The sequence below is a fragment of the Python bivittatus genome, unplaced genomic scaffold (assembly GCF_059951505.1).
Source record: "Python bivittatus isolate LINGU-HERP-01145 unplaced genomic scaffold, Pbiv_v1 ctg000210_np1212, whole genome shotgun sequence".
Taxonomy (NCBI): domain Eukaryota; kingdom Metazoa; phylum Chordata; class Lepidosauria; order Squamata; family Pythonidae; genus Python; species Python bivittatus.
In genome coordinates, this window is record NW_028277053.1 from 8604989 (window position 1) to 8629830 (window position 24842).

Consider the following 24842-nt stretch of genomic DNA (forward strand, 5'->3'; position numbering starts at 1 on the left):
AGAAATAAATGGGATGAATTGTAAAGTATAACATGTGCTATTAATATTAAAATCTACTTTTTCTTTTTTACAGGCCTGTTCATTTTAAATATTGCACTAATATCTCACCTTACATTTATTGTACAAAAGATAGCTACATTTGGACAAAAGGATCAGAAAAAAGACAGGGCATAGTTCAGAGATCATTTGACTCCTGGTGTCTGTCTCCCAATAGAGGTGTTTCAGGACCTTGTTGGGTTACAGTACGGAACTGGCATTCTTCACCATCCAGAAATGATGACTCTGTAATAGAAAAATCATTGAAGTCTCTTAAGGACAAAAATAAGAAGTTAGAAGAAGGAGGGCCTATTTATAGTCCAACAGTAGAAGAAGCGGTAGTTAAAAAATCTATTGGACAGAGGATTATTGATGAAGTGAAGCATTACTATCATGGCTTCCGGTTGCTATGGATTGATTCAAAAATTGCTGCAAGGATGCTCTGGCAAATTCTTCATGGCAGTTCTTTAACCCGTCGGGAACGAAGACAGGTACTTTGTCCATGGTGTTCTTCTTGGGACTGAAATTCAAATAACATTCTTTAAATTAAGTAATACCTAACAAGTGTAGATACTTTGACTCTTAGTGATAGCGACACTAAATGTTCAGTTCTTGCATTGAATGAATGAAACATAAGAAGTAAAGAAATTAAAGAAACATATGGAGATACAGTGGTACCTCGGTTTACGAACTTAATTTGTTCTGTGACTCTGGTCGCACCCCGAATTGGTCGCAACCTGAAGGAAATTTCCCCATAAGGTTTAATGTAATTACCATTAATCTGTTCTGGCGTGGAGGACAGGGAGGCGGCTATTGCTTGGAGGGAGAGTCCCCCTCCCTACGACCACGTGTTGGGCGGAAAATGGCTGCAGACCATGTGTCGGGCAGAAAAATGGCCGCGGACCACGTGTCGGGTGGAAAATGGCCGCGGACCACGTGTCGGGCAGAAAAATGGCCGCGGACCGTGTCACGGGAGGGAAGATGGCCGCGGATCCGGTTCGTAACCCGAGGCGGAGTTTGCAAATCGAGGTAAATTTTTGCGGCCGGAGCTGGTCGTAACCCGAAAAGTTCGTTAACAGAGGTGTTCGTAACCCGAGGTACCACTGTACATTTAACAAAAGAAAAAGCATGTGTGTATATACACACAAAAATGTAGCATGTTTGCATTCACTTCATATAAAGAGCATGTGTATAGAGTAAAATGTTAATTTAATTAAGAAAGGGTGACCAGATTTGAATAATTCAGTAACACAGTGATTGAAATGTTATACCAATATATATTTTGCTATCATGCTTTTAATAGGTCCTCATTATCTAATTTTTCTTGCAAAGGTATAAAAACGATATACTGTCAGATATGAAAACTGCAAAGAAAATTATGTCTTTAACAAGAAATGCAGCTGTTTCATGAATCTAAATAGAGCAAATTAACACATTCTGATAGCACAAAACTTAGTTTTTCTCTAATACAGAGAAAATTTCAGCTGTCAGCTGATGTTGAGCCATTTTTACTCAGTGATGATTGTAGTTTAATAGTGCTGTTTATGCCTGCTCTGCTGAGAGATAAATCATATAGTATTCAGTAGGGCCTACTCCCAATTAACTCTGGGATTGCAGCTTCAGTTGTAGTAAAGCTGATGTTTTGGAACAGGAGAAGTTTGGGAATATAGTTTTTCTCTCTATAGAAAGTAGGAAGGATGTGTTGCTTGATCTGAAAAGAAAAGAGCTTCGTAAAACTGATTTTTTCTGTTAATGCTGAAAATCAAGGGAAAATAGAATGGCACAGGAAACCCCCACCCCCAAGAAAATATCTTCAATTAACCACATGATAATATCACCTTTAGTCTTTCTTTTGAAATGCTTGGAACAAGGGAATGGCTGTTGACTGTTTTCTTTTTCCTGTTGTGATAAACAGAAACTTGTTTTTGTTTACAGTTCCTTCGGATATGTGCTGATCTCTTCCGGTTGGTCCCTTTTCTTGTCTTTCTTGTTGTTCCATTCATGGAATTCTTGCTTCCAGTAGCTTTAAAGCTGTTCCCCAATATGCTTCCTTCAACATTTGAGACAAAGTCTAAGAAGGTAACAGCTATATTGATATGTACTTGTATAAATGTGGGAAAGTATAAAGTGATAGTATCCCTGGTTAAAACACTTGCTGACCTGTACGCATGAGCAGGTGACCCTAAGTGCTTCAGACCCCCTGTTCTAGTGAAAATTTATTATGCTGTCTACAGAAACCTCTCTGTAATAACTATATATTCATGGTTGTTAAAGTATGCTTAATTAAATGTTTAAGGGGGTGCCACGGAATAAGGAATTGGAGTGTCCTGTACTTGAGCATTAATGGAAGACCATTTTGGGATCTCTGTCACATTTCTTTAGTTTTAAAGTTACGGTACATTTAATTAAAAAAAGATTTTATTTCTGAGGGGCACTTCTCCATCTTTTTAAGAAAAATAGGGATGGGTTTAGTTAATCCCTAGAAATGTGATCAGAATGCAGTTTAATTCATATGTCTCTCTTGTGTTATAGTGGCTCCCTTTTGAGCAAAGGGACTTCACGAATTTGAAGTGCATACACTTGTTTATAGAGTTGTGTGAAAAAGAAAGTACACCCTCTTTGAGTTCTATGGTTTTACGTATCAGGACATAATAAAAATCATGTGGTCCTTAGCAGTTCTCAAAAGTAGGTAAAATACAACCTCAGATGGACAACAACACATGACATATTACACCATGTCGTCATTTATTTTACAAAAAGAAAGCCAAAATGGAGAAGCCATGTGTGAAAAACTAAGTACACCCTTACTGCTTCCATAGGTATGAAGAGGCTAAGTAGCAGCCAGGTGCTGCTAATCAAATGCCCTTGATCAATTGATCACCAGCAAGTGTGACTACCTCTGTAAAAGCCGAAGTTTTAGGAGTTTGCTGGTCTTGAGCATTGGGGTGTGTGTTAACAGAATGCCAAAGAGTAAAGACATCAGCAGTGATCTTAGAGAAGCAATTGTTGCTGCCCATCAATCAGGGAAGGGTTATAAGGCCATTTCCAAACAATTTAAAGTCCATCATTCTACAGTGAGGAAGATTATTCACAAGTAGAAAACATTCAAGACAGTTGCCAATCTTCTCAGGAGTGGACATCCTAGCAAATTCACCCCAAGGTCAGACTGTGCAATGCTCAGAGAAATTGCAAAAAATCCAAGAGTTACATAGACTCTACAGGCCTCAGTTAGCATGTTAAATGTTAAAGTTCATGACAGTACACTCAGACAAAGACTGAACAAGTATGGTTTGTTTGGAAGGGTTGCCAGGAGAAAGCCTCTTCTCTCTAAAAAGAACATGGCAGCATGGCTTAGGTTTGCAAAGTTGCATCTGAACAAATCACAAGAGTTCTGGAACTCTGTCCTTTGGACAGACCAGACCAAACTGGAGATGTTTGGCCATAATGTACAGTGCCATGTTTGGCAAAAACCAAACACAGCATATCAGCACAAACCTCTCATACCAACCATCAAGCATGGTGGTGGAGGGGTGATGATTTGGGCTTGTTTTGCAGCCATAGGATCTGGGCACCTTGCAGTCACTGAGTCGACCATGAACTCCTCTGTATACCAAAGTATTCTAGAGTCAAATGTGAGGCCATCTGTCCAACAGCTAAAGCTTGGTCGACATTGGGTCATGCAACAGGACAATGATCCCAAGCACACTAGCACATCTACAGCAGAATGGCTGAAAAAGAAAAGAATCAAGGTGTTGCAATGGCCCAGTCAAAGTCCAGACCTCAACCCGATTGAAATGCTATGGCAGGACCTCAAGAGAGCTGTGCATAAACAAATGCCTCCAAAGCTCAGTGAGCTGAAGCAATGTTGTAAAGAAGAGTGGGCCAAAATTCCTCCACAGTGATGTGAGAGACTGATAAAGTCATACAGAAAACAAATACTTCAAGTTATTGCTGCTAAAGGTGGTTCTACAAGCTATTGAATCATAAGGTATACTTAGTTTTTCACACATGGCTTCTCCATTTTGGCTTTCTTTTTGTAAAATAAATGATGACGTGGTGTAATATGTCATGTGTTGTTCATCTGAGGTTGTATTTACCTACTTTTGAGAACTGCTAAGGACCAGATGATTTTTATTATGTCCTGATATGTAAAACCATAGAACTCAAAGAGGGTGTACTTTCTTTCTCACATGACTGTATGTTTAATTTCCTATTTGTTTCTTACTGGTAAGTAAATTAAATTATGTATAAAACTAGTTTAGTTTTGTAAATACGTATGCTTTGGGGAATTTTTGATTTATACTTTTTATGTATACCCAATAATGATTTTTTTAAAAAAAATGTTGCGTTCCAACTGCTTTAGGAGGCCTAAAGCAAGAGACATTGATACTTGCATAGAATCATGGGGTTGGAAGGAACCTTGGAGATCTTCCAGTCCAACCCCCTGCCCGGAGGCAGAAATCCTCAGACCATCCTAGACAAATGATTGTCCAACCTTTGTTTGAAAACCTTCAGTCATGGAGCATCCATGGAAACATTCTGCTTGTTGGCCTAAGGGGAATTTATTGTGTTTAAATGTAAATGTTTGTGCACTTGTTAGGCCGATAGTCTGCTGGGGAGAATTTAGTGTAAGAATTTCAGGTTAGACTGCGAGGGAAGTTGACTTCATAAACATGCATGTGGAGTGCCTTACACAGGTATTAAAGAAACTTAACTGCATGCATAGTTAAATGTGAAGGAACTGATTTTTAGAGAGAGGGCTCAGAAAATACCTTGATGAAACAGTTGTAGAGCATTTGGATTCATTCCCAATTAAGCATGTAAGCTTGCAGCATATGCAAAGTTGCAAGCTTATGTGCTTAATTGGGAATGAATCTGTTTCATTCGGCTGGACTTGTTTTTAAGTCTGTGTTCATGGGCTAGAAGGGTTTGTATGAGAGAGTTGCTTAAATAGAGTGGTATTCGGTCTGATGTTTAATAGTGTACAAAGCAGACATAATAGGAAAATTATTTTTAATGCATATCTGGACCAGCTTTCTATTAAAGTGTTTTTCTTTCTTAATAGGAAGAGAGGTTGAAGAAAGAATTGAGAGTAAAGCTTGAAGTGGCAAAATTTCTTCAAGATACTATTGAAGAGATTGCCTTAAAAAATAAAGCTGCTAAAGGCAATGCTACTAAGGATTTCTCAACTTTCTTTCAAAAGGTATTCAATTTATCTTACAATTTAAATGTATGTTGTTACATTTTAGCACTAGGCTCCCAGGTGCATAACAATAGATACATCCGATACAGTAATTAACATTTCTCAAAGCAAATGCCTGCGTTTCTGAGTAAAAGTTCTAGAAACGGTGTTAAGACTTTATAGTATATGTTTTACAATTTCAGATACGTGAAACTGGTGAAAGACCAAGTAATGAAGAGATTTTACGATTTTCTAAACTGTTTGAAGATGAACTAACTCTTGATAATCTTACAAGACCCCAGCTGGTTGCTCTGTGTAAACTGTTAGAACTTCAGTCAATTGGAACAAACAACTTTCTTCGCTTCCAAATAATAATGAGACTGAGAAGTATCAAAGCAGATGATAAAGTAAGGGAATCTTTTGTTTATGGTTTATTTAAAGAAACTGTATTGTGGAAAAGAAAATGTAATTAATTTTAGAGTCATGATGTATGAGAGAAATTTAGGAATAAAAGAACTAATTTCACCTGGTCAAGACAGCTTCCAGCAGGTACTATTTTGAGATTTTTTTTTTTTAAGTTAACAATTTCTGTGGCCTGAAAAAGTTTGAGAAACACTATCCTAAGGGGTCAGGGAAGTTCTGATCCCTTACTCTCTGAGTTGATAAACTCTTTAGATTGCCAATATTGCACTTCTATGTTCTTTGTTCTTAAAAAAAGTAATTCATTTAGTGTGATTTATTTATGTGGGTGATTTCCAGTGAACATGGCTTCTACGTAGACTGTTTTAACATTGCTTCTATTTTATCAAATGATAAAAACTCTAATCCTTATATCAGCAAAGAGGATTTGTGAAGGTTCTTTATGCTGTACTCATTATAACAGTTACTTATGTCTGAATATTTGGATAATCAATTTTTATATGCTATAGATATGTAATGATCTTTTGTCCTGTTTAGCTGATAACTGAGGAAGGTGTGGATAGCCTGACAGTAAAAGAATTACAGGCAGCCTGTCGAGCAAGAGGTATGAGAGCGCTTGGTGTCACAGAAGAACGCTTAAAGGAACAGCTGAAGCAGGTATTGATAAGCTAGGACTATCAAGAGGTTTTTGTTACAAGGCCAAACTCATACTGGACTCTGATGGGAACAATATAGGTAGTCCTCAAGAACCACAATTGGGACTGGAATTTAGGTCGCTAAGCGATGGGGTTATTAAGTGAATCACATGACCGAACCCGATTTTACAATCTTTTTGTGGTGGTCGTTAAGTGCATCACATGGTCATTAAGCGAATCATGTGGTTCCCCATTGATTTTGTTTGCTGGAAGCCAGCTGGGAAGGTCGCAAATGACGATCACGTGACCCTGGGACACTGCAACTGTCATAAACACAAGCTGGTTGCCAAGCGCCTGGATTGCAGTCAGGTGCTGTGGTGGTTGTAATTTTGGGTACTGGTCGTAAGTCACTTTAGCACTGTTGTAACTTCAAATGGTCACTAAACAAACAGTCATTAAGTGAGAACTACCTGTATGCACAGAAGTGCTCAGATTTTTTTCTTCAGAGAAAATGGCTCAAGAACTAGGAAACCTCTGCTAAAAACCACTAGTGTAGTTATAGTGTTGGATCTAATTTTAACTCAAGATTGAAATCAATGGCCTAATTTTGAACTATTGTGAGAACAGTGAGAAGCAGGAGTGGGAACTGTATATGGTGGCACAAACTTATTTAAATCAGAATAGGAAAAAAACATAATAAAAAAATGCACTGCATTCCTGCTCTTTCTGCCTTTGGTGGGGGAGGCCTGGTTTCTGCAGACACCCAGGTTTTTAAGCAGTATCTGAGAGAGAATAGTTAGTACTCTTAGTTCTGGCTCTTTTGCTTGAGAATTTCTCTCTCTCTATATATATATATATATTGACTCTCATTCTTTGAATAAATCTGGAAGGAGATTTTATCAAAGAAATTAGTTCTGCAAGTAATTTTTGAAATTCTTACCGAATACTAAAACTTTCCACTTCTTGCTTGTGAAATCTATAAAAGCAGAATACAATACTCAAGATCATGATATTCTTAGCAACTTATGTTTTTCAGAACTTGGAGCTCTGTCTATGGAACAGCAAGATTGTCATTCTTTTTGTTACCCTGGACTTGATATTTCAGGCATTCCTGGGTATATTTTCTGTATTATTTGCACTATGTAGTGTATTGCTACTGCTAATACTTTTCTAGCCCCAAACTTGTGATATCCAAAAACATCTTGAGAAGAGATGTTGCTCTGAGGCAAATTACGCAGTACTTCTATTTCTATTTTTAATTATTGAATCTCCCATTTTGTGTTCCCCACTTGCAAACAGTATTGCCAGTATGAAGACCTAAGATCTAACTTCCACCTGAAGAAGGCCTTCTAAAGGAATGTTTCATAATTGCCCTAGTATGGTGCTCTGCTTCCAACCCCTTGATGAGTAGAACCACAACTGAAAAATCAGTACTGTGTTCTTATATTTTAACTTTTGATTGCAGTGGTTAGACTTGCATCTGAATCAAGAAATCCCAACTTCACTGCTTATATTATCCAGAGCTCTGTACCTTCCAGATACTCTGTCACCAGCTGATCAGCTGAAAACAACCTTGCAAATACTCCCTGAAAATGTGGTATGCCTTGCTTTATGTGGTCAGCTTTTTTCTATGCATGAGTTGTGTTTGAAGCAGTTGGTGCGTTTGTTATAATACAATTCTAGCATTAGAAGTTTTACACATTTGGGGGAAATGTTTTACGTTCCATATCCACACTTTATCTGACTGTTGATAATGTTAGACTTCTTACTGAAGCTCATGGTGACCCTTTGGTCAATTTGGAGTTTTCATGTTATCTGTTTGGTGAAAACCTGATTGTTAAAGACAAGTTCAGATTGTGTCCCTCAAGAGGTGTTCATATATCTTTACCATGGACACCAAGACATAGTTGGTGGAAGAAGGATTAGCTTGTCATGACAGTCCTGTTTGTCTTGTAATTTAACGGAGCAGAAGGATAGCCCTTTGGGAGCTAAATATATGGCTTGACAAGCTGTCATGTTAATTGGTCTAATTGGTCATACAAAGATTATTTTTCACTTTGACAATCAGTCCAAAAACTTGCTCTTTTCTATGCGATATCTGAAATAAATGATAACATACTCATTTGTTACCTCTGCAACTTGTTTAGATGTCCTTATCTCCAAGTTCACCAATTAGTATTATGATTTATTTTAAAAGTAAATGTGATTTCTTTTTTTACAACATTTGTAGCAGTAATTTGACAAAAAACAATACCTGTAGACTGCGATGGACTTTTTAATCTATTTGGAATGTTTATCTTATTACTCTTATATTTTGCCTCTTAATTTCCTTGGAGGTGACAAGTGTTGCAGTCCAATATCATATGGAGGACTGCAGTTTCCCTCTTCTGAACAGTTTTCTTTCCATCCTGTTAGTTGGCTTCTCAAGACTTCTGGTTGGTCTCTGTTGAAGATGATGATGTGTGCTTGAGTGAAAATAGGGTTGTTTCCTGTGTTATAGATTGCAGGAACTAGCTGGTTGATCTGAAAGCACAAGTCTTAGTATTCTATAGAAAAGTTCTGTGTCTCTGTATGTTGATAGATTTTTTTTTTTCAAATAAAGGCAAAAGAAGCTCAGGTGAAAGCAGCAGAAGTGGAAGGAGAAAAAGTTGACAATAAAGCCAGATTGGAAGCAACTCTTCAAGAAGAAGAAGCTATTAGGAAGGAACACCATGAGAAAGAGTTGGAAAAACTTTCCGAAGCAGCTGAAAAAGCCAAAGAGACTCTTCAAGTTGCGGAAAGGGTGAGCAAATAAGGCATCAATTTGAGGAGGGAGTGGTATGGATGCCATATTGAGCTCCTGGAGGAAAGACAGGATATAAATCCTCCAGATGAAATAAAGAGAGCAAGAGAAATAAGACATTGGAATTCTTCTTCCAAGAACATTTGTTAAAAATCAATGCATTCATCTAGCAATTCCAAAGTGCAAATTCAAATGTAAAATCCTATTAAAAATGCATCTAATTGTTGTGTTTCCTGTGTTCCTGAAGGAGGTGGTAGTAGATCTGGATTCTTCAGCTCTGAACAAAGGCAGTATAGATGCTGCTGCTGAACAAGAACCGGCAAAAGTGGATTTAACCCTGCAGTCAGAGATTTTGAAAGATACAGCCCCGGTGTTGGAAGGCATTAAGGTAAGTGTTAGTATGGGTGGGAGTCAATATAATGCTGTAAACCACAGCACAAATTCTGTAAGGGGAGCGAGGAAGTTAATGCTTACTTTATCCAGATTAGCTGATATATCCAATTATAATAGATACAGAGAAGGCTAGAACTTATTTAATTTATTGCCTACTGGTTACTTAAGGTTTCAGTAACAGTACTTAAAGTAGCGGTCAGCAATCTTTGGGTCATACGTGAACACCAAAATGTTATTACATAAGAATATCGGCACCACCATAAAATAAAGATACCATTTAGAAGGACAGCTTCAGTTATTTAAAATAAAATTGATAACAGTATTATAACTGCCAACTAAAAATAGAACAAAGACCATTTTAGCTACTGTTGTACAGGTGGAAAAAAGTTTAGTAGTTATACACCACCAAAGATATTAATAGCGATCTTTCACACTCCTGCTCAAATCTTTGCAGCTTTATGTTCTAAAAGAATTACTATCAAGGCATAATTGGGAAAAATAAGGACACTATGGATATCAATATAAAATGGTCATGACCAAAAAGCTTGATTAATTGTTTCTACCAATCCCTGATCATAGGAGCATAAACATTCTAATGGGAGTTTTATTAATTTTTCCTCTAATAATACTAAAGGGTTTAAATAAAGGCTTTTCTGTGGCCAGGGACTGTTAGCTGTGTAGGGCATTTAGCAAGTATCCAGGTGCACTTTATATTTATGGATAAAAGGTGATTGGGATGCTGCTTAAATCAGTCTGTTGTTCTGCATCCATGCGAGGCTGCTTAAGAAGTGGTCTCGCTTGGTCATAACCCTTGAGAAAGGGTTATTTGTTCAGAAGAATTTGTAAATAGCACTTTGTGGGGCACAGCACATAAGTACTATGAGCCCTTCTACCATCAGATGTCTGGGAAACCATCCCAAATATTTATAAAGTGGGACTTGCTTGATTTTGAGCCAGTTTATGCACCTTGGGTGAGTGTTTGGTCTCTTTGGAAAGATTATGACCTTGGCTTTTCCTATAATTGATCTTTAATTGATCTTCTTTACCAGAGCATTCAAAGCTCTTCTAGCTGTGGGGACCTTGGCAGGATCACCAGGTTAGCTGCATAAAATAGGATAGAGAGATGCTTGCCTGTCACCCTAAGAGGATAAAAATTCAGGTTGCCTAAGCAACCCACCAGGACATTGATGTAAACATTAAACAGAAGTGGAAGAGTGTGCAGCTTCTTTTAACTCCCTGGTGTTTTGGAACAGAATTTGATAAATGTCTATTTATCATAATAGATGACTATTTATCAATGACAACATATCACCTTCAGAGTGCTGCTGTTATAAAAAATCCAAATAAGAAGTCATAAGTGGGGATCTAGTCTCCAGTTTTCTCCAGAGAGGAAACTCCCCAGGAAGTAGAATCAGATGTGATTTTTTATCAATGAAAGCTATGTATTATAAAATTAGAGTCTTTCTTTTTTCCTTCTTTCTTGGCACTCAAGCCCCCAGAAATAATGCCACCGGGGTTGGGGGGGAACATTTTTAAAGAAAACTTTTAAACAACCTTTTAGGCCTAACAGACACTCTCTTCCCATACCTAGCCCACCTAAAATAGTCATGCCACCTAGAAGTCATGGCTTTTTGCCCTTCCCACTATATCCCTCAGCTTCTCTGACAACTAAAATAAAAAAGGAGAGTGACCTGCAGCCTTTTCAAAGTTGGTATTCACTTTTTGCTTCCATCTTGAATTACATGGAAACAATTAAATTATTAACGTTGTTGTTGTTCAGTCGTTAAGTCGTGTCCGACTCTTCGTGACCCCATGAACCATATTGCGCCAGGCTTTCCTGTCCTTCACTGCCTCCTTGGGTTTGCTCAGTTTCATGCTCATTGCTTCAGTGATGCTTATCTAACCATCTCATCCTCTGCCGTCCTCTTCTCCTTTTGCCTTCAATCTTTCCCAGCATCAGGGTCTTTTCCAAAGAGTCCTCTCTTCGCATTAGGTGACCAAAGTATCTGAGCTTGAGCTTAATTATCAATCCTTCCAATGAGCAATCAGGGTTGATTTCCTTTAAGATTGACTGGTTTGACCTCCTAGCAGTCCAGGGGACTCTTAAGAGCCTTCTCCAGCACCACAGTTCAAAGGCATCAATTTTTTGGCGCTCAGCCTTCTTTATGGTCCAGCTCTCACAGCCATATATTACTACTGGAAAAACCATAGCTTTGACTATGCGGATCTTTGTCAGCAAGGTGATGTCTCTGCTTTTTAATATGCTGTCTAGGTTTGCCATAGCTTTCCTCCCAAGGAGCAAGCGTCTTTTAATTTCATGGGTGCAGTCTCTGTCTGCAGTGATCTTGGAGCCCAAATAAATGAAGTCTGTTACTGCTTCCATTTCTACCCCTTCTATTTGCCAGGAATTGATGGGTCCAGATGCCATGATCTTAGTTTTTTTAATGTTGAGTTTCAAGCCAGCTTTCGCACTCTCCTCTTTCACTCTCATCAAGAGGCTCTTTAGTTCTTCTTCACTTTCTGCCATTAGGGTGGTATCGTCTGCATATCTGAGGTTATTGATGATTCTCCCTGCAATCTTAATTCCGGCTTGTGATTCTTCCAGCCTGGCATTTCTCATGATGTACTCTGCATATAGGTTAAATAAGCAGGGTGACGGTATACAGCCTTGTCATACTCCTTTCCCTATTTTGAACCAATCGGTTGTTCCGTGACCGGTTCTAACTGTTGCTTCTTGGCCCGCATACAGATTTCTCAGGAGACAGGTAAGATGGTCTGGTACCCCCATCTCTTTAAGAATTTGCCACAGTTTGTTGTGATCCACACAATCAAAGGCTTTTGCATAGTCAATGAAGCAGAAGTAGATGTTTTTCTGGAACTCTCATGCTTTCTCCATGATCCAGTGAATGTTGGCAATTTGATCTCTAGTTCCTCTGCCTCTTCGAAACCCAGCTTGTACATCCGGTAGTTCTCGGTTCACGTACTGCTGAAGCCTAGCTTGTAGGATTTTGAGCATAACCTTGCTAGCATGTGAAATGAGTGCAATTGTGTAATAGTTTGAGCATTCTTTGGCATTGCCCTTCTTTGGAATTGGAACGTAAACTGACCTTTTCCAATCCCGCGGCCACTGTTGCGTTTTCCAAACTTGCTGGCATATTGAGTGCAGCACTTTAACAGCATCATCTTTTAGTATTTTAAATAACTCAGCTGGAATACTGTCATCTCCACTAGCTTTGTTGTTAGCAATGCTTCCTAAGGCCCACTTGACTTCACTCTCTAGGATGTCTGGCTCAAGGTCAGTGACCACACCAACATGGACATCAGGGACATTAAGATCTTTCTTGTATAGTTCTTCTGTGTATTCTTGCCACCTCTTCTTAATCTCTTCTGCTTCTGTTAGGTCCCTGCCTTTTTTGTCCTTTATCATGCCCATCTTTGCACTAAACGTTCCTTTGATATCTCCAGTTTTCTTGAAGAGATCTCTAGTCTTCCCCATTCTATTGTTTTCCTCAATTTCTTTGCATTGTTCATTTAGGAAGGCCTTCTTATCTCTCCTTGCTATTCTCTGGAAATCTGCATTCAATTGCTTATATCTTTCCCTTTCACCCTTGCTTTTCACATTCCTTCTTTCCACAGCTATTTGTAAAGCCTCATCTGACAGCCATTTTGCTTTCTTGCATTACTTTTTCTTTGGGATGCTTTTAGTTGCTGCCTCCTGTACAATGTTACAGACCTCCATCCATAGTTCTTCAGGCACTCTGTCTACCAAATCTAATCCTCTAAATCTATTCATCACCTTCACTGTGAACTCACAAGGAATATGATCTAAGTCATACCTGAGTGGTCTAGTGGTTTTCCCTACATTCTTCAATTTAAGCCTAAATTTTGCAGTAAGAAGCTTGTGATCTGAGCCACAGTCAGCTCCTGGTCTTGTTTTTGCTGTCTGTATAGAGCTTCTCCATCTTTGGGTGCAAAGTATGTAATCAATCTGGTTTTGGTATTGAGCATCTGGTGATGTCCATGTGTAGAGTCATCTCTTGTGTTGTTGGAAAAGAGTGTTTGCTATGACTAGCTTGTTCTCTTGACAGAACTCTATTAGCCTTTGCCCTGCTTCATTTTGTACTCCAAGGCCAAACTTGCCTGTTATTCCGATTACTCCTTGACTTCCTACTTTAGCATTCCAATCCCCAAGGACATCTTTTTTTGGTGCTAGTTCTAGAAGGTGTTGTAGGTCTTCATAGAACCGGTCAACTTTAGCTTCTTTGGCATCAGTGGTTGGGGCATAGACTTGGATTACTGTGATGTTGAATGGTTTGCCTTGGATACGCACTGAGATCATTCTGTTGTTTTTGAGGTTGTACCCCATTACTGCCTTTCCCACTCTCTTATTGACTATGAGTGCAACTCCATTTCTTCTAAGGGTTTCTTGGCCACAGTAGTAGTTATAATGGTCACCTGAATTAAATTCACCCATTCCCGTCCATTTCAATTCACTGATTCCCAAGATGTCGATGTTCAGTCTTGTCATCTCATGTTTGACCACATCCAGCTTGCTTTGGTTCATAGATCTTACATTCCAGGTACCTATACAATATTGTTCTTTACAGCATCGGACCTTCTTTTCGCTTCCAGATACATCCACAGCTGAATGTCCTTTCGGCTTTGGCCCAGCTGCTTCACTCTTTCTGGAGCTACTTGGAATTGCCCTCTGCTCTTCCCCAGTAGCATATTGGACACCTTCCAACCTGAGGGGCTCATCTTCCGCCGTCATATCTTTTAGCCTTTTAACATTGTCCATGGGGTTTTCTTGGCAAGGATACTGGAGTGGGTTGCCATTTCCTTCTCCAGTGGACCACATTTTGTCAGAACTCTCTGTCATGACCTGTCCGTCTTGGGAGGCCCTGCACGGTATAGCTCATGGCTTCACTGAGTTACGCAAGCCCCTTCGCCACGACAAGGCAGTGATCCATGAAGGAGAAAGTATTAACATATAATACTATTTTTCTCCTTCTCTAGCCACATCTAAAATAATTTACTACTTATTCCTTCTCCCTAAAGAATCCAGAGAATTACTTGTATGTCTGGTAGATAGAGATGTTAAAATTCTTAATACCTGAACTAAACTAATATTGAAGAAGAATAATGAAAAAATAGAGTTTTCTAACATGACATCACTAAATATGCCTCCAGTCACTTCTCTTGATGCCCTGAGGAATCATTGCCAAAACTTGATGTTTTATGACTGGCCACGTGACCACAGGGACTATTTTGTCAGCGGATGAGCCTGTCCTGTGGCTGCTGCAGTTTCATTTCCTTTTTAGAGTTATATGCCACTGAGGTTCAGACACATGGTATGCTCAAACATGTTTTTAAAATTCTAAATGTGCCTAATTTAAGGACCCCTGATTTGTACTGTAAATGTAGAAAACCTGTGGGAAAGTTCTTTGCTAGAAAATTAGCAAAAGTATTGCTAAATTAGGCTGGTTTCACAAACCAAACAGAATATTTTCAAAGTTGGTGTAGATTCACTTTTTCTGTTTCATGTCAACATTTCCTGGTAAAAGTGCTTTAGCTTGAAAGGCACCTAGATCTGGTGTTTTCCACTTTGAATATGCAGGGTCCATGTTTTAAAAATTTCAATTGTCTAGATTTATGTAAGCATTATTCTGTTTTTGTATACTGTTTTAGTTATTAAAAAGTTCACATTAATTTGGATGTACTATTCATGAGATTTTTTTTTTCTGGGATCCTAAGAAATTATATTAGGGTTTATATGTTGTGTGTTTGTATGTGTATATTGGAGGTACTCATAATAATGATATAATTTATCTAAGCAAATAATATAATTCATTATAACTCTTTCCTGTCTTGCATAGCGCACTGCATAGCGTAGCATACTTCATAACATAGCCAGTTTGTAACTCAGGCTGTGACAGTTTGTAGTGCAGAAGGATGCATGAAAGGCACAAGAAGGTATGTGAATTTAGCCATAGCTAAATTTAGCTAAATTTAAATAGCTAAATTTAGCAAGCTTATCAACTATTTTGCAATAGTGTCACATTTAATTAAAAAATCAGTTATTGTTGCTTTAACTAGATTTAAGTAATATGTTATGCATAAATAGAAAATCTTGTTAACATTTACTTATGAGTACTTACTATTTCCACAAAAATTTGAAATATGGTTCTTTTGTGGACTCTTAAGTGTCAGAAGTGAGCAATCTCCTGCCGTTCTAGTCTTCAGATTGCTCCTGGCTAAACTGTAGCTGTTGCAATTTTTTTCTCAGTTTCTTTTATTCCTCTCCTCTCCTCTCCTCTCCTCTCCTCTCCTCTCCTCTCCTCTCCTCTCCTCTCCTCTCCTCTCCTCTCCTCTCCTCTCCTCTCCTCTCCTCTCCTCTGCTTTTTTACTGTGTGGACTGCCCTGGCCTTAAATGACCAAGGAAGTTGCTCATTATCTCTGTCAGGATGGTTGGCATTGCCATTCTTGGGGCTCTTCCTTCTGGTCACTCCAAGGGCATCTTCAAAAGCCACGTGCAAGGCCACAGCAGAAATGCACACTGCTTTATTGGAAGGTGATGGTCATCCTCGGTCCCTTCAGGGAGCTTTCTTACTCTCCAGAAATTGATGGGATCATTTGCCACCTGCACTTTTATTGTTCAATCTAGCAAATAATTAGTGCAGAGCTTTCTCCCTCAAATCCAAGCACTTAATCAACTGAGAGGTGACTCCTTTCCTCTTCCCATGACAGCCGCTACCTTGGATAGGCCCAGGAGAGGGAAGTGCTATCCATCCCAGCCCTTCAGAATGTACCAAAGGTCGTCTTCATGGCCTATGGTGAAAGCACCATCCCTCCTTTCAGGGTCTTGTCTGTTGTCCTTAGACGTGCTCATGGTGCATGTTCTCAGCTTGGAGTTAAAACAGTAGCACCATTAGCTCAGGACCTAGTCCTCCAACTGTTTCACCAGTTGTAGGTACCCCAGTAACAGTGTCTGTGTTACCAGGCTTTCTGTGGGTAGCCAAGGATACATGGCAGAAGACCCAAGAGAAAGAGTGTGCTTTTTTCCCCCTGCTCCCCATGGCCTCTTCCAAATCATCATGGAGGCTTCAGAGTGAGAACCCTGCCAGAAACCACTCAAGAATAGTTGCCTACTTTCATTTGCGGTTCACATTCCTGAAGATACTTCAGATTCTGCTAAGGCATGTGCATTGCTTGTCAAATCCTTATTACTGCCTTCTTCTCTGCTGGACAATGCATTTCCGTGGTTTGCTCTGCCCTGTAGGATTTCACAGAAAGCAAGGCTGTAGGAACTGAATGCTAGCGATTATCATAGTTCACTAGGGTTCCATAAAATTAGGGCTAGTAATTTAGCTCCCCAAAAGGGAAAAAGAACCTAATTTGTTTTTCTTAATCATAACCCATTGCTTCACTGTAGATCGTACCAGAGCCTTTGAGTCTTTAGTGACATGCTTAGTCAAGATGCTGTTATTCATAGCTGTCCTGTCAGTAACTATTACTTCAGTTTGCCTACTATTGGAGGTGCAGTTCAGGGATTGGGACAATAATTCATATGATCTGAGAATTTACTGTGTTCAAAACCAATAGGGGCTTTTACAGTTCTCCAGAACATTCTTGTCACTGACCTCTAGGTGACAATCCCTGACTATTTCAGACCTCTCAATTAATCATTTGTGTAGTCACAGAATGATGAGTGAAGAGGTGTACATTAGATTGGAATGTTTTGTGAATGGTGAATAAGCTGTGCATGTGTAAAACATTGGATGGACTTTGTCCATTACATCTCATTAAAATGATGTTTGGTAAAACAAGGGCATTGTCCTTTCTGCCCTCATATTTGAGTCCCATTATTCCTTTGCATAGAGGTAGTCCACTGTAAAGTTTAGCAGGCCCTGCAGATAGATGAGAATGTATTGCCATATTGAAGGGTGGGGAAGTACACGTTCTCCTGATGATTAGTTCCTATAATAGTGTTGGCAAAATAGACATGGGGCAGATTTGAATTGGGGGTTGGCCCCATGTCTGTATCATTGCACCTTGCATTTAGAGTAAATGGCTGACTGAAAGCTGTAAATGTATGCTGTAGATTTCTTGAAGTGCTACAAAAATCTGCTCCTTTTATTCCATAAGTTAGATTTTTTAAATCATAAAGAAAGGACCCGCTAATTAAGTACTCCCAATTTCCTGGCCAGAGGTGGAATGGCTAGTTGGCATACACAGATCAGCTTAAGCAGCCCAAACAAGGAGTAAGTAGCTATATTACAAAGCAGTATCCAGAGGGTGACTAGATCAAGCAAGAACCATAAAGCATATGTTTAAATTGATGTAATGCATCCAGAACAAGTGGGCATGCCTGTTTATGTCCTCATTTCATAGTGTTTTGAATTTAACTTGGGATGAGGCTAAATGTTAATGGGCACATTCCCTGAAAAATGTGGAATTGTAGTTTGTAAGAGGAACACACGCTGCTCATATCTGAACATATTTTATATTTCAAATAAGAAACATGGTTACGTATTTCACAGTCAGACTGAATCTATTAAATTAATAGAACTATAATATGAATCACATCGGTCTCTTCCTGAATATAGTACGTAAGGATTCATGTTAAATTCATGGAATGGCATCCAGAGAGATAAGGAGTCTCACTGTAGCATCACTTACCTTTAAATCTCTTGATTTCTGGATCTCCTGTAGAGTTTCTTGTATAATTTTTTACATGTGCAGCAAGATGTTGAGAGCAGGTGAGGCTTCAATTCTTTCTCCTTCCAATATATTTAGGGAGAAGAAATAACAAAAGAAGAGATTGACATGCTAAGCGATGCTTGTACTAAATTGAAGGAACAAAAGAAATTGCTAACAAAGGAGAAGGAGGAACTTGAGGTACTCAAGGATGATGTGCAGGAATACAGTGAGGTAAGACCAAAGGAAAAGTCGGCTAAAGGAACCAAGATCCATTTTGACTTTTACTGGAAAAGGAAAACGAGTGCTAACATGAATTGTACTACTGCCAAGCTCTGGTAGACAGAAACAGCGGTCATTCGCTGCCATAAGAGACACCGGTTCTTTGCTCAGTCATGTCAGTTATTTTCAGCTGCAGCTCTTATTTCCTTTTTGCTCAGAATACAGCCTTCTTTATGTGTTCTGTCAGTGCTTGAAGACTCACATTGTGGAGTGGACCACAGTCACTGGCTTTGCTTTGTCCATCACCTGTGTGTCTCCTTCAGTCCTGGACCTTGCCAAATTATTTAGAGCTGCCACTGGTTCTGTGATGAGTTTCAGGGGAAATGCCTAAGTTGGGTATAAGCAAGAGGGGCAACAGTATGAACGCCTTCCCACGTGGAGCCCTTACATGTTCAGAGGAACCTGGGAAGAAATAAGCCCCAGTGGCTTTTATAGAATTGGAGTGGATTGCCTGTAAGCCAGAAATGGCTCCCATAGCCTTTGGTGCAACTCTTCTCCCCCCACCCCCCCTTTAGTATCAAAGATTTATGATGTAAAAATGTTTCTTTTTGATCCTTAGGATTTGCAAGAGATCAAGGAATTATCTAAGACTGGACCAGAGGACATAGTTGAAGAATCCAAAGCAAGCAAGAGACTGACTAAAAGAGTGAATCGAATGATTGGGCAGATGGATAGAATTATTCAGGAGTTAGAGACAGACCAAAAAACAATAGATGGACAGTTGGGCGGTGATGTTAGTCCTCCTGTTGGGTAAGTGATTGGTAATATGACTAAGGGAGATTAGTTTTATCATTGTGATTCCCGTTTTTGTTGGAAGGGGCCAGCTTGTGAGGACCAAAAAGCAGGCTGCATCATGAAGGTGTTTTAGAGAAAGGCCTTGTTACTCTTGGTTCCTTCCTTACATTTTTTAAAAAATATCAGGTTGCAAATAACTATGATTTCCACCATAGTTATTTGCAACCTATATATGTGTTATATAGACTGTGCATGCATGAGTTCATCCTTGGTAGTAACTGCTTTACTACAGGCTTCATTTTCCATTTAGGGAGAATCTCATCAGCATCCACGATCTTATTAATGTAATGAAGCAGCTACAGAAAATACCAGAAAGCAAACTGAATAAGCTGGCTGAAGCACTGGATGAAAATAAAGATGGCAAAATCGACATAGATGATGTTGTGAAGGTGAGTCCACTGAAGAGCAAATCAGGCAATTATTTTACCTTTGTATTAAAAGTATTGCTTTTGAATTCCTGGAAGTGCGGCAGAAATGTCCATAAGTGAACTTAGGACCAAACCTAAATTTAATGCTGTGCTTTGATGTGTACTGAATTGTCTTCTGGCTGTTGTGTGTGCATAAAGTATCATGGAATACAGATTTCCTCAGCATGGATCCCTTCAGTTGGGTGGATCTCAGTTCCTAGAAAGACCTATCACTAGCCAGAGGGAGAGCCCTAAACAGGATTAAGATGTAGCACAAGACACTCCCCGCTGCCCCCCATGAAGGTAATTTCCCTGAACTGAACATCCAAAGGCAGAGAGATCAGTCTTCATGTTGGATTAATGGAGCAAGTGTGGGCCAATAAAATGATACAAAGGAAGGCTTTTTAAAGTCTACAGCTTTATCTACTTTTACTGATTAGAGAATCACGAATGTGTTTCTGTGATCAGAGACGAGTGAGCTAGAGATTCAGATAGATGTGTCTGAGGAGCAAAGTTAATGCTCCTATATATTTGTCAGAGGAATAGGAATAGGAATAGGAATAGGAATGGAATGGAATGGAATGGAATGGACGAAACATACAAGGAATTTGACTTTGGTGTAAGGAGCTCTCAGTGTGTTTGCATAGCACCAAGAATAAGAAGAATAATATAAATAAATAAATAAATAAATAATAATAATATTAATAACATTATACTAAAAAACTATGCAATCAGAAGAGGAGAATTAGAGGAAAGATAGTACTGCGGTTAACTAACATATATTCATTTTAAAAAGGAGAAGCTATTATCTAACATATATTCACATTTACAGAGCATTATCAGTCATGTCTTAACAGTCATATCTTCATGCAATGTATGTCAATGTCATATTGCATTAATTAGGTGCTCAGCAGAGCAATGGCACGAGGAAAAAAACTGTTCCAGTGTCTAGATTGTTTTAACATATGGTGCTCTATAGCGCCGCCTGGAGGGGAGAAGTTGAAACAATTTATGTCCAGGATGAGAAGGATCTGCAGATATTTTCTCCGCCCTCCTTTTGACCCTCACAGTATACAGATCTTCTATAGAAGGCAGGCGGGTTGCAGTTATTCTTTCTGCAGACTTAACTGTCCGTTGGAGTCTGTATCTATCCTGTTTGGTTGCAGAGTCAAACCAAACAGTTATAGAGGAACAGATAACAGACTCAATGGTTCCTCTATAAAGCTCCTGAGGTAATTTAAACTTTCTAAGTTGATGCAGGAAGAACATCCTTTGTTGTGCCTTTTTGATGATGTTTCTGATGTTAAGCATCCATTTTAGGTCTTGAGAGATTATAGAACCCAAGAACCTGAAGGACTCTACTACTGATACTGGGCTGTTGAGTATAGTAAGGAGAGGGGAATTAGAAGAATTCTTCCTAAAATCCACACTCATCTCCACAGTTTTAAGTGTATTCAGTTTCAAGTTGTTATGACTGCACCACAAGACCAGTTGTTACACCTCCCGCCTGTATGCTGACTCATCACCATTTCGAGAACTTTAACAGAAGAGCCTTTTGAGGTGCAGTCATTGGTGTAGAGGGAAAAAAGCAATGGGGAGAGCACACATCCCTGAGGGTTGTCTGTACTGATTAACCGAGTACTGGATATAATTTTGCCTAACCTCAAATGATGTTTCCTGTCTGTTAGAAAGCTGATTATAATGTATATTTGTCAGAGAAATTATGTACAACAATATTCATTCATGGGAACACCTGTTTTGTTTTTTTTTTTGAAAAATGCATATTGCTATTTCTAAGATACTGTACCATATGTTATTTTGCTGTTGAGTAAGGCTGAACCTGTGAACCAGCTTGTTGCTTAAGATACATGTTTGAGTTACTTTCCTGCTTAAAGTTTTTCAAAATATTTAGGAAGAAAACCTAAGTGTCTAAGGTAACACTAAACTTTTTTAATGTTTGCCTAGGTGATAGAATTGATTGACAAAGAAGATATTGATATTTCTACCAAGCAAGTAGCAGAGATAGTATCACTGTTGCAGAAGGAAGAAAAACTAGAAGAAATAGAGAAGACAAAAGAAAATGCTGAGAAGGAAGCTGCAGAAGTGAAGAACTAGCCTTCAGAGTAGTTTGAAGGTTAAATCAAATAAGATACCATGTGTACCTTAGTCAGTGCTTAGTGGTTGTGAGATGAAGAACACTGGTAATTTTTCAGCTAATCAAAGGTAAAGTGTTTTTGGGCAGAGGGAGACATTTCTCTGATCAGAGACAAATTATCATTCCATGAAGAAGAAACTCTTCTGGCCTTCTAAGAAATCAGCCCATCTTCTGCAATCATGTTGATTCTTTGGTATGCTGTGGTGATTCAGTCTCTTTGTCTCCAGATTGTGATATAAATTAGAAATTTCTTTGCGGTGCACAAGGAGTCAGCTACTTTTTTTAAAATAATGCTACGTTTACTTGGCACGGACATGTGTTTTTCTTCTTGGAAAAGTGAAGATCTCTACAGCAAAATTTCCAGTACTGAAACCATTCAAAAATGTCTAATCCAGGTGAAGGTTGGTTTTTGAAAGTTCTGTAGTGGCTTTGGGTTAACACATGTAGAACTGCACTGCATATGTAAGTTAAAAAAAAAAATCTCATGTAATTTTTATTTTGGCTTTGCTGATTTTTCAGTACTAAAAAAAAAATAGAGAAAAAGATATTGCACCATTCAGCTGCCACTACACATATTTTAAAAAGTGTTTCCATCCTTCTATAATCCCACTGATCTTCCTCTCAGTTTATCCATTTATCCAGCTTCACTAATATAGAACCTGGACTCCTCAAGTTTGCAGACCAGGTGTCAGTTGGATGCAAGGCAAATTTGAAATTGTGAAAAAAAACACCTTTACCAAAACACTGCTTATACAATAGGTGTATCTAATTACAAGGTTTTTCACCTTGGATATGAAATGACTAATATAACAAACTGGAAGCTTCATGTAAAAGTTGCCTATATAATCAGGACAATTAAAGGCCTGCTGAAATTAATAAGTACCTTCCTTAGTTTGACTTTGCTTTTGATCTAGTTGTTCTAGAAGCATCTCCTGTCAGTGCTACTATGTAGTTTTACTAGGTATCAATGCAGATTTTCTTAATCAGTCCCTTAAAACATTAAGAGAGATTTGTGTTTTTCATAAGGGTAGAGGTGATTCTGAATCTGTTTCCCAGAAATAAATCATGTTGAAATTGGTGACAAGAGCCTGAACAACTGTTTTCAGTTATAATGCAAAGACCTGCTTGGATTTTATCATGGCTCAGAGAAAGTATTTGCATTGCCTTTTTTAATTGAGTCGTAATATGAAAACACCCTAGGTCTACTATGTATGGTTTCAGAATTAATAGAAATTTATTTTTAGATACCAGTTTGAAGGAATTAAAATTACGAAAGATGACAGTTCATAGATTTGTTGACCATTTCTATTTATGCTGCCTTCTTAGTTCTATTGACAGGCATGAGGCAAACTTAGCAAATATATTTTCACTTTCCTCCTTCAGATGTGATTTGCAATGATTTTATGGGAGCACCATGTTGCTACATTAGAAGTTCCTTTTTGGTGGCAATTAAGTACATTTAATTGCAACAAGTAAGTCTGCAGCTGAATTTGGATCAAAAGTGATATATAGCACCTTATATAGCAGCTTAAGAGGCCATGGAGGAGAATCCCATTTTCATGGCATACATAATGGACCATAATTTTTATTGCATGTGTTTTCCTGTGACAGGTTAGCAAAAGGGAAGCACAACTGTACTATCTATCCAAGTGCCTAATTCGGATTAAAGAAAACATTATTATGATAGCATAAGGAGTGGTTGAACATTCTGACAACTGCACTTTACGATTTGTCAGGTTGCAGTGGCTAGATGCGTGTTACAAAGTCCATTTGTCAAATGGATCTGTATACTTGCTGTTTCTGCATTGTTGCAGAGGATGTGGAAGACTTGAAAGCAGCATCTAGGCTAAAACACGTCTTGCCTGGGTGAGCCTGGGAGCAGCTACTGGAAGTACGTTGTGTGCATACGTGACTTCCGAAGGCATTAAAATGATTAAATCCATAATGTCCGTGATACTAAGATTTCTGTAGTCTAATGCTCATTTTGTGTGTATGTTCATCTCTGTTCTGAGTGAAGTCACTGTGATACCTTTCCGTTCCCCATCTCCTTTCCAACTCCATATTGTTACCATTTCCATTGTCGAAAACCTAGCTGGTAACGTAGCAAGGAATTGTAATAGGGAGCTCTCATTCTTGTACCCATGTATAGATCACTGTTGTGTTCACAGGGACAATTGAGCACCAGATCATGGAAGATCAGAGTTACCTCACTTACCCTTCTGCCATGACAGCGCTAGTATTCTACTTAATGTTTTGGGAAAGAGAAGAGAGGGGCTGTGTCTGGGAGGTGTGATTACATTAGTTGCTTACGAGCATGAACTTCAGAAAAAATGTGGGTTCCATTTATAATGGTCTTGAAGGAGAGGAATACTGTCAGGTCCCCTTCTGTCCTCATGTATGACGTTCAGTGCCATTACTAGTGATGTGATTTTCTTTCTTCAGACATGAATAAAGGAAGATAAATCGGCTTTTAAACATTGTCACATTGGTCCTAGAGCAGACTGCTACACGCAGTTGGCTTCTATTTTATCTTAGTTTCATTAGCTTTACCAGTATTTCTGAGCAAAGAACTTTTATAACTGATGGAGTATATCTTTTGACATTTTATGGGAGCAAGTGGTGATTCAGTGGCAGGCCCCTTGTTCTGCATATAGAAATTGCCAGATCTCCATTTAAGGCTGGAAAAAATTCAGTCTGCAGTCCTGGAGTGGCAATATCAAACTCTATTGACTGTCTTAGCTTAGATGAATCAACAGTCTGTCCCAATATAAAGCAGCTTCCTATCTTTGCTATATTATACATAAAGGGCAAAGTAGATAAGTGTAAGCTTTCTGTACTTATGGGTTGATAAATTGGTGTTAGGAAAGTACACGTGCTATTAGGCATAATTTGTACTTTGTACATATGTATAAAAATGCACACATACCTTTCTGATGGATAAGGATAAATATTAGTTGGATTTAAATGCAAAATTGTACAGGATTAGAGATGTGAAGCCCTAAAATGGGGAGGGAGGATGTGTTTTCAATAAATGTGAATCTTCAGTAATGGAAATAAA

General features: G+C 38.7%; 1 protein-coding gene across 1 annotated transcript in view; it reads left to right on the forward strand.

The window, feature by feature from the left end:
• Window positions 1-24842, forward strand: part of LETM1 (leucine zipper and EF-hand containing transmembrane protein 1) — a 33392-nt gene extending 8550 nt beyond the window's left edge. Inside the window, exons 3-14 of the mRNA XM_088139431.1 lie at window positions 74-527; window positions 1972-2115; window positions 5102-5239; window positions 5422-5625; window positions 6176-6295; window positions 7739-7870; window positions 8876-9055; window positions 9303-9443; window positions 18245-18379; window positions 18987-19177; window positions 19473-19611; window positions 21595-24842. Of these exons, the coding sequence (XP_087995557.1) occupies window positions 74-527; window positions 1972-2115; window positions 5102-5239; window positions 5422-5625; window positions 6176-6295; window positions 7739-7870; window positions 8876-9055; window positions 9303-9443; window positions 18245-18379; window positions 18987-19177; window positions 19473-19611; window positions 21595-21744 (2128 nt within the window). The 3' untranslated portion in view covers window positions 21745-24842. The remainder of the gene's footprint in view (window positions 1-73; window positions 528-1971; window positions 2116-5101; window positions 5240-5421; window positions 5626-6175; window positions 6296-7738; window positions 7871-8875; window positions 9056-9302; window positions 9444-18244; window positions 18380-18986; window positions 19178-19472; window positions 19612-21594) is intronic.